This window comes from Sceloporus undulatus, chromosome 10, assembly GCF_019175285.1.
Source record: "Sceloporus undulatus isolate JIND9_A2432 ecotype Alabama chromosome 10, SceUnd_v1.1, whole genome shotgun sequence".
NCBI classification, from domain to species: domain Eukaryota; kingdom Metazoa; phylum Chordata; class Lepidosauria; order Squamata; family Phrynosomatidae; genus Sceloporus; species Sceloporus undulatus.
Genome location: NC_056531.1, coordinates 16,107,152 through 16,117,470, shown reverse-complemented (window position 1 = coordinate 16,117,470; position 10,319 = coordinate 16,107,152). Strand labels below are relative to the sequence as shown.

Genomic DNA, 10,319 nt, shown 5'->3' with positions numbered 1-10,319 from the left:
GGTTATACAATTTTTCTATCTTTAAAAACAAAACAGCACCCAAATGCCAGTGCTAGCATGGTGTTGAAACTGTTTTTTCTTTTCCCTGTCCCAATTTTTTTGTTTTGTTTTGTTTTTTAAAACCTGTTTGTCATCAACTTAATAAAGAGCTCTTGCATTCAGTCTCGGGGGATTTATATTGCTCTGTCAAAGTTCAGGCGGTTTACTGTTAACTTATATTGCTGGTGGTGGACCAAGGCAGATGGACTGGAAGGAGGGCTCTCCTTCTTTGGTTGGGCCAGGCCTGATGGAGCTGGCAGGCCTTTCTCTCCCTCTGAGGCCCTCCACATTCACTGGGGTTAGCAGACACTGCTGACAGTGGACGAACCACAAATTAAACACGAATTTTTTAACTTGAGAGAACTTCTCTAGGAATCACTAGGTCCTCCAGTGCAACACTGGTCAACATCTGCTCAAAGGCGACCATAGAATTGTGCCGGAGGAACTACAAATGCCTAGAGAAGTGTATACTTTAGGAATCTCTAGGTCCTCCAATGTGTCTTTTGGTGGAAGTTGACCATAGGATCACACTGGAGGCCCCAGGGAGAACATATTAATCAATGACTACATTTTAGTGTATGTTCTGTCTCAGGTTGTTCCCCTATGACTATAGCGTATGGTGAAGGTCCCACTTGGGCACCTCTAATACCTTTGTGCCAGAAGCATTCGTGTACCCTTCAGAGCAGCTGAGAAAGGAACGTGACCACAAAAATCTTGATGTGTGCTAGTTTTTACTCTGTGACACGATGTTCCCCTCATCTGTATCATAACCTAGGTTGGGGCTTCTTGGGCTGAAAGGAGAAACATCGTATATCAGTTTTTCACAAGGTGATGGCCCCAGAGCCAGCGGCTGCTGATCTTTGGGGGAAAAAGAATTGTACCCAAAGTGCACAAATATGGTGCAGATATAAAATTGCCGGTCTTCCACATGAGTGTGGGGAGCACTGTCCAATGCAGCATGGTCTGACTGTTTTCAGGCTGAGCACTGCATGGTGCTTCCGTTCACAAAATGCATGTGTTCCTTGGAGCGAGAACTAGAGATGTAAAGAGGCAAAGTTGGAGAGGAAAGTAGGGATGAGATGGACATTGACCCAACAGTCAGGAAGACAGCTGAGCTTTGTGAAGTCGAAGGCTTTTGTGGCCGGCATCCATAGTTTTTTGGGCTACATGGTCATGTTCGAGAAGAGTTTATTCCTGACGTTTGGCCAGTACAAATAACAGGAATAAACTCTTCTGAGCCTGGATGCCCCACAAAGAACAGCTGGACTTTGTTGTACCTGATGTGCCTTTCAGAAAGGGTCAGCACCCATGTCTCAAGTTGTCCAGTTTCAGTTTTCCAGTTCCATCCTCCTGCCAAGATTGAAGGCTTGTATTAGTTCTTGGATGTGCAAGTTCATCGTGGACTGCAAGAACAATTTCTGAACAATAGAAACCCTCAAAGCGGTGCTTTTTCCTTTTAATCTCAGCAACAACCCATTTAGCTAGGCTTTGAGGTGGAGGCTGAAAGGGCCCAAGCAGCAGGACTGGATGTGCACAGAAGCTTATTTAGTATGAGATTTCCAAGTACAAAAAATGAAATACACATTTCAGGTTTAATAATCAGTCAAAGCACCTCTTAGTCTTGACACGATTTTGGATCGCGGTGCGTCTGAAGCCGATCTTGGGAAGGAGGCTTGGGACCAGTGAAGATCATGCTTTGTACACTGAAGAATTCTCTCTCGGTACACATATTCTGCTGCTTGTTTTCAAGGATTCATTGGGGATTGGACTAGCAATCCTAATGTGAATTGGATGGAGGCAGTGAAAGGCCAAGAACACTGGAGATGGAGAAGAGTTTGGCCCTTCTTCACAAATCCCCAGGGTTTTCAGAAGCATCAAGGTGTGACCACTTGGAAACAGAAGCTTTCTGGATCAGGCCATGATTCTGTTTGTTGGATGTTCCTCTGTGCAAAGAACAGGGGTAAGTGGTGCATCCAGTAGCCACACTGGTTGGATGCGAGATCACATCATGCTACTCCCTAGTTTTCCAATGAAAAGGGCCTTGCAGCAAGGGGAAACAAAGCAGGTGTATTTGCAACCAGTTTTTGCTGATTTGGGGGTGAAAAGACACAATTGTCCAGAAGAAAATTCTGAAAACCCTAGCAAGGGTCACCGCAAGGCTTGGATGGGATGCCAGGGCTTCAGTCCCCTGCTCCTTCCTTTTAAAAAATGCAACACACATTTCTGTGTTGTACTTGGAAATGTCAGCAGACATATCCCTACAAGCAGGGACTATATGTCTGCATATCTAGGATTAATGGATTAATGGCAATAAAGGAGGACCCAATTTACTTACCAATTTTTTTTATATAACAAAGGATCAGCTTTTTTATAACTGCAAAATACACACCATTTAACACCTTTTAAAAAAAGAAAACTTAATAAAATCCAAGCAAATGCCTCCGCTCTCCTCACTTGGGGCCCATTACAAGACTGGTCCTTCAAACTGTGTTGCTCTGCCACAAACAACTGAAGTAAACAGACAATATTTTAAAATTTACTCCTGTCCCTGGCAAAATAATATTTCAATCCTCAAACAGTCACAAAGATCCAGCAGATGCAGGTTTGTATTTTATTACCTAAATGACTTCAATTTATGAGTGACTACTATCTCTCAACCGAGAGACCCAGGTCTTCAGGTGGACAAGTGGAGACTGGAGGGGAGCTAAATAGGACCCCCCAAACCACTCTGAGCTTTGCCCTATGAATGAGTTTGTCACTGTTGTACTGGCAGCAACGCCAACCTTTTTAAATCAAAAACAAACATTCAGGGAGCCAATGTTGTTTAGGAAAAACTCAGACCTTAAAACGAGCCTCTACAATTTACCCGTAGTTGAGATTCTGCAATAAGAGTACATGTCTCACATAGTTCCATCTCCCCATGCTACCTATCCCCCAAAAATCAGGTTGCAAGCAGCGCAGTTCCCCAACATGGCAATTTCCGAGTTGTTGCAGATGAGCAACGATTGTCCTATATTTGGCCATGCGGTGGTAGGGACCTTAGGGGTGGGCCTTGCAAGCTCTTTGCAGATGATAATGGAGATTTTCACACGGGGACGGTCCCCTGTCCATATCCCATCTGTAATCCATCCTTGACTCTGATGGTGCAAAAGGCTTTCAAATCGTTGCACCAACCCCGCCATTAACTGGTCATTAAAGCGGCATTGCATTAACATTAACTTCCCTTAATGCAAAATGCCGGCCAGTGTTTATAACAGGTTAATGGCGGGATGATGGGATCTGTGCAACTTCATCTGAAAACCTGTCATGCAATCGCTGTCATTTGTGCTTCCCGGATGGGATAAGCACGAATCCCATCTGAAAGCTCTTCCTGCGTTTGTGCGGGAAGGATAGGAACATGATGGGACAGGGACATCCCTTGTCTGATCATCTCCATTGTGGCAGTGCATCTAGCTACAAGAAAAGAGCTGCATGCACCCCTGCTTTCCAACTAGGAAACAGACACATTGAGGGGATTGCACTGCTTAAAGGGTGAGATTGGTGGGGGAGGTTTTTGTTTTTTGGCTGTTGCGTGGTCAGAACAGAATTCCAAGATATGCAATGGCCCTAAAAATTAGTTGTGATAACACAAACCCAGTTTATACTATTGTAATTCACTCACAAGATACTAACTTTTGTTGACAAGCTTAGAAGGGGGAAGCAGCAGTTTTACAGCACCAGGAGCTGCTTTGCATCTGTAGGAAATCACCATGTGATCCACAACAAATCTACCAAAAGTGGACCAAAAGTGGGGGCAGGAGACGAGGCCTTTAGCGGCAGCCACACTCATCCACTACCATGTCCTCATAGTGACGAAGCACAACGTTGTCGTCATTGTCATAGTAAAGAATGGAGATGGGCGAGAGGCGGACAGGGACACAGCAGGGCTGGGGTGTCCCTTCGGGGTCAAGGGAGTGGACGACGGTTTGCAAAATGGCATGGTTGGTGCTGTTGAGCTCCTCGGTCAGCGGAAATGGGCATTCGCCTAGGCAGTAGTTTGCCAGGTAACCTTGTGGGGCGATGATCCAGTTCTCCCACCCGACATCGCTGAAGCTTATATATAGGCGCCGTGGCTTGCAGACGTTGCTGGTGATGCGCGGCACATAGTAAGTGCTGCGCCTTTTTCTGGGAGTCTTGCACTGGCTGGGGGCAAGGGAGACCACAAACAGCGAGGCCTCGAGGAAAGAGTCGATGCCGGAGCAAAACTCTCCCTCGGGCAAAGGTGGCACGCCAATCTCGAGAATCAGGCCCAGGTTCCTGGCAGGAATACGCCACTCCTTTGCCACCTGGGTCAGATCGAAGACGAAAGACTTGTGCAAGTGGACGAAGGACTGCTCCAGCAACATTTGGCGGCTGTGTGTGTGACCAGACATGCCCAACAAAGCCATTTGGGTTGCCTTGTAAAGACTCAGCTCAAAGGGACGAGCTGGGCTAGCCGCCTGGTACCAATTCTGGCTGAATCTGATCTCCAGCTGGGCCATTGTCAGCATCTCATCTTCCTCCAGGGCAGAGAGATTAAAATACAACCGCTTTTGCAGACACAACAAACTCTGGGGTTCCCTGCTGTGAATAAAATGACCTGAAAGGAAGCAGAGAGGAAACATGGTCAGAGTATTGTGTTCAATGGGACACATATCAGAACATTAGTGCTTACTGTAAAGCAGTGATTCCCAACCTTCCTAATGCTGCGACCCTTTAATACAGTTCCTCATGTTGTGGTGACCCAAACGCATGAAATTATTTTCATCGCTACTTCATAACTGTAATTAAATAGGTCTTTTCCAATGGCCTTAGGCGACCCCCATGAAAGGATCATTCGACCCCCAAAGGGGTCCCGACCCACAGGTTGGGAACCACTGCTGTAAAGGGATTCCTACCGTTGGGTCTCACTGCTCCTCTACGAAGCAAGCCTTCAAGTTGTCACTCCAACTCACCATCCCCTAGCCTAGTGTTTTCCAAACCTTGGTCCTCCAAATGTTTTGGATTTCGGTTCCCAGAATCCCTAACTTTTGGCCAAATTGCTAGGGCTTTTGGGAGTTGAAGTCCAAAACACCTGGGGGACCAATGTTTGGGAAACACTGCCCTAGGCCTAGGAGGACAGCCAGACCCTTCCCCTCCTAGTGATGAACTAAGAAGCTCCAGCTACAAACTACTGAACCTAAACACTAAGAGATAACGTAACTACTACACACTAAACAAAAAAAGGAAACCAACAAGGGGTAGGAAATAATTCTCTCCGCAAGACTGCAGAAAAGGAGCCTTCATGGCAAGTACTAATGTTCCATTTTTACTGCAATGAGGAGACCATCCCTCCACCGGACCCAACTGCCTCATCTGCAGGCACAAACTTGTCTGTCTTATAATGTGTAATAAAAGATGATGGGGAACCCCAGATGGCCGCCTTGCAAATCTCTACAAAGGATGCCCTCTCCCTAACACAAATGGAGTAGCGAGTGGAATTCAATACACCATCTCAACCAATGAGCTAAAGTCGAGAAAGAAACTTTCTGACCCTTGGTGGCCTCTTGAAAAGACACCAAGAGGCAAACCTTTTACCAAATACAACTTTAATGCCCTATGCGCACACATGTAATTTGTGCCATTCCTTTTCCTGTGGTCACTTTGGGTCCAGGGCAGAAAAAGGGCAGCACCACTGTTTCTTGTGCCCACTCTATACTGTTTCTTGTGCCCACCCAATCTATACGGATCACACACAGCTCCGTGCGCATAAAGAGCACCCTTAACTAACTCAGACACCCTGCATGCCAAAATAATGGCCACTAAAAGCAACACCTTGAGAGTCAAGAATTTCCACTCCTCAGATCTTGAAAGGCTCAAAAAGCCCTTTTAGCAGAGCTTTTAGCACCGCATGCAAGTTCCAGGAAGGGAAACTGCACCATTTGCGGTCAAAGCAAAGTCACCCCCTTAAAAAAAAAAAAACTCCATAGATGTGATGCCAATGGCTTCCCCTTTTTGTCCATCAGGATGGATCCCAATGCGGACACATGCCTCTTATGCGTATGCGCACTTTTGAAACAGTTTTGGTACAAAATCTATTGTGTAACCCTCTCTCATGTTTCTGCACACCTGTGTGTTGCAGGAGGTCTGGAGGAGGTGTGCCACCCCGAGTTACAAGGACTGACTAACAGTTCAGAAGGACTGACTCTTCTGCTGTTTAGTGGCTCTCTGGTGGCCCTCTTGACTGAAAGCCTAGCCTTGGCTGAGACCAAGTTGATCTTTTTGGAGTTGATTTTATTATTTTTCATATTTTCAAGCAATGGATGGTTGAATCCTAGGGAGCAGAATCCGTGGATATGGCTCTGAACTCTTCCGCCCTGAATTGAGACCGAAAGGCTGAAAGGACTGGGTCAAGGATCAACAGAACCTCCTAGCCTCTTCCTTACCTAATCCTTGGTCCCTACCGGAACCTCATCCAATGCCTCCCCAGCCAGTTTAGCTCCTTTTTAAGGGCATGTGGCCAAGTTTGCTTTGGACTTATTTTTAATCGGCGTTCCAGTTTTAAGCCAGAGCTGTTATCTGGGCATGAGATCCGCTGCCAAGGTTCTGGATGTCAAACGGTGTTCCTTTTATATAAACAGCAAAATCAAGGTTTGCTTTTGGGATGTGATTTTATGATGTTGAAAGTAAGCAGTGGATAGTTGAATCCCAGGGAGGGAGCAGGATATTGCAGTCCAACTCGCACCACTATATAATTCTGGCCTTGTCTACATGCATGGTTTACTATTATTGTTGTTGTTGTTGTTGTTGTTGTTGTCGGTTCTCCTTATACACGGATTTATTTATCCACGGATTCAAGCATCCACAGCTTGAAAATATTCAAAGAAAGTATAAATTCCAAATAGCAAACCTTGATTTTCCATTTTATATAAGGGACACCATTTTACTATGCCATTGTATTTAATGGGACTTGAGAGCATCCATTGATTTTGTTATGGGAGGGGGGGGAATCCTGGAAGAAAACCCCAGCGTATAACAAGCGACCACTGTATTATTATTATTATTATTATTATTATTATTATTATTATTATATCCAAATTCCCCCCAGGTTTACATCAAGCAGGGACAAAATCCTAAATTGGGTCTGGACCATCCTCACAATGTCCGCAGGGTTTCCTCCTCCTAACCCACATTTAAATAACTCATCCTTTTGCTCTGAGGTCTCAGCTCTCTTTGCTGCAACAGCAGCGGCTTCCTTTTCACTTATGGTCCCTGCGGACTGCATGGCATCGGTGGGCACAAGTCGCTCTGAGGTTGTTGCGTGCCTTCAAGTCATTGCCGACTTTTTTCTTTAAATTAAAATTTATTAATACATTCTAAAACAAACATGACAACAAACAGAACACCGAAACAACAATAAATTCAGGCAATAACCCAGATAAAGCCGTGAAAATTATAGATAAAAGGTGTGTGTTCAGTGATCCCGAAAGACATCTTTCCCTAAAAGTTTGGCTAAAATTGGGGGATGTCTAGAGACTGAATCTTGCTGGATGTATTCAATGAATGGGTGCCAAATCTCATGAAAGGTCAATCCAAAGTGTATCTTCTCTGCCATTTTCTCCATTAGCCACAAGCCCCAGAGTCTAGTCCTCCATCCTGCAATGTTCGACTTTCCAGTTTTCGGCTGTCTTAACCTTGGCAACAGCCAGAAGCAAACTAATAAGCTCTTTATGCTGCAGGGCTTTATTTTTACAGTGACCCTAAGGTGACAACCATCATAAGGGTTTTTTGGCTTCGGATTTGTTCAGAGGAGGTTTTGCCGTTGCCTTCCTCGGAAGCTGTGAGAGTGTGGCTTGCCAAGATTGTGCAATGGTAGTTTCCAAGGCCAAACCTTGTTCTCCAGAGTCGTAGTCCAGCACCCAAACCACAACATACCATACTAACTAAAGAAATCTGCTGCATTTAATTCAATGGCCTTGCCTCCCTCTTCTGCTATGAACCACAACCTTTTGGTTGTACACTCAGGAATCCTGGCAGATCAAATGCTTAAAAGCACAGCAGGAGCCCCACACCTCATCAGTTGGCAACCCTGTCTGGGTGGATTCCACAAATGTGGCAAGCTGAGAAAATGGAGTGATAACATCTATGCTCTTTGCATTGGAAATGTGTATGCAAACAAAAGAAAGCCAAGGCCTGAGCTTCCCTACAGGGCTTTGCATCTCTTTGCCATTTCCCCATCTCTTTTGGGGTTTGCAGTTGCATCAAAATCTCATATCATGGGGCAGAACTTATGGAGTTTTTAAAAACACATACCTTTTAAAATACAGGGGAAATACATGAGGCGAGTTAAACAGGCCCGATTCGATTCGCATTCAGAAAGTACATCTTGGTTGTTTTATTGATATATGATTTAAAATGTTTATAATGAATAGTTTAATGACAGTCGGCCTTCTTTCTCCACGGATTCAAGCATCCGTGGCTTGAACATGTTCAAAAAACATATACATTCTGCAAAGCAAACCATGATTTCGCCATGTTATATAAGGGACACCATTTTAAACTCCACTGTATTTAATGGACTTCAATATCCATGGATTTTGAAGGTCCTGAAACCAAACCCCAAGGATTTCTGAAAACTACTTAATGCATTGGACTGAAAGGCCAAAGACTGAAGACCTGGGAAATCCAGGTCTGGCTCAGCCTTGAATGACTCGATGACAGGGGAAGATAGTGGTTAGAGTGTCGGACTGAGAAAAGGGACTTGGGTTCTAGTTTCCACTCAACCAAGGGCCCCCTAGAATACTTTGAACCTGTTTCCGCTTCTCAGTCACGTTGGCCTATCTCCTAGGATCATTGTTAAGAATAAAGTGAATCACTTACAATGGCTCTTCTCTAATAGGTTACAAATTTGGATGCAGCTTTTAGATTGCAGTCCCATTCATATGAAGTCCACTGAAGCTAGTGAATTTACTCCTGAGTAGACATGGGGCTTACACCTGAGCAGGTATGTCTGGTCTTGCACTGCAAATGGGCTCTTTACACTGACATGCATATTTTAAAATCTGGTTTTTGTTTTGTTTTTCTGCATTTTCCTGCCTTTCTGTCACAAAGGGATTCAAGGCAGGTTGTTATAATGTTATAATTATCTTTATTTAAATCAAGGCAGTGCTTGCATTGTTTTACCGCTGCAATCTTTTAAATGACTCCAACCAGTTTGGGAGTGAATAAGAAACATAGTCCAGCAATTCCACCTAATTTCTCCTTAAGGAAATGATTCCCAAACTTTTGATCCTCCAGATGTTTTGGACTTCTTCCCAGGATTCCTGACACTTGGCCAAGCTGGCTGGGCCTTATGGGAACCAAAGGCCAAAACAGCTGGAGAACCAGAGTTTGGGAACCACTGCCTTGGGATTTGATCTTAACATTTGCTCTGGTGCCACAACAAACTACCATTCCCATAGGATTAAGCCGCAGCAGCGAAAGTGGTGTCAAACCAGATTATTTCTGCAGTGCGGATGCAACCTTGGTAATATTCTGTCCTTTGATCAGACTTGGAATAATAGCCTAACCATCCCACCCAGCTATCCACTGCAAATGTTGAGCCATACCTTGGTCTGGGAAGACGCGGATGATGTTCCCAGGCACCTGGAACTCCTCTACCCAACATGGCCGCTGGACCTCCTTGGCATCAGCATGCGCTGGTCCAGGCTTGCTTCTTCTTTGGAACATTTTCCAGAGCAAAGGGGGCACAGGGGCCAAGGTTTTGGGGCTCAGCCTGGCCTTCAGCCCCAGAGCCTTCAAAAGCAAGGTCTCCTGGCTTTGCACATCCAGAGTTCCCCCCAAAGAGAGGCAGAGCATCCCAGCCGCCAAACAGAAGTGCAAAAATCTCATGGTTAAAAAACACAAAACAAAGCAAAAAATTATAAAATCCGATCAAGTAAATTTACTTCTTAGAAAGATGCTCTGGAAGGAGGTGCTTTGGGCAACCCCAAGCTAAGCCAAGTGATGCTCAAGGCTTTGGGGCTTAAAGGAAGTGTGAAGGGTCTCCTTTCAAGAAGGTGAGGAAGAGCCAATGGGGCAAAAAGGGGGAAGAGACCCCCAGCTGAAGGGATTTGGCCTCTCTTTGATCTTTGGAGGCCTGTGAGGAGAGAGAGAAACCAGCCCAGAGGCCAAAAGGATGGCCAGAGTCAGTTAACCCTTCTCTGGCCAGGGATGGCCAAAATGGGTCTTGCTTATGCCAGCAGTGGGCAGCTTCAGGTGTCTTTGGTCCCACAACTCCCATC

At 45.2% G+C, this 10,319-nt stretch overlaps 1 protein-coding gene across 1 annotated transcript; it reads right to left on the bottom strand.

Moving 5' to 3' along the window:
* Positions 1–2,488: 2,488 nt before the first annotated feature.
* Positions 2,489–10,313, bottom strand: LOC121916396 (derriere protein-like). Its single transcript, XM_042441396.1, has 2 exons — positions 9,645–10,313; positions 2,489–4,657 (listed from the first exon to the last, which is right to left on the bottom strand). Exons 1-2 carry the CDS (start codon positions 9,925–9,927, stop codon positions 3,849–3,851), a joined length of 1,092 nt encoding a protein of 363 aa, XP_042297330.1. The 5' UTR covers positions 9,928–10,313; the 3' UTR covers positions 2,489–3,848.
* Positions 10,314–10,319: the final 6 nt, after the last annotated feature.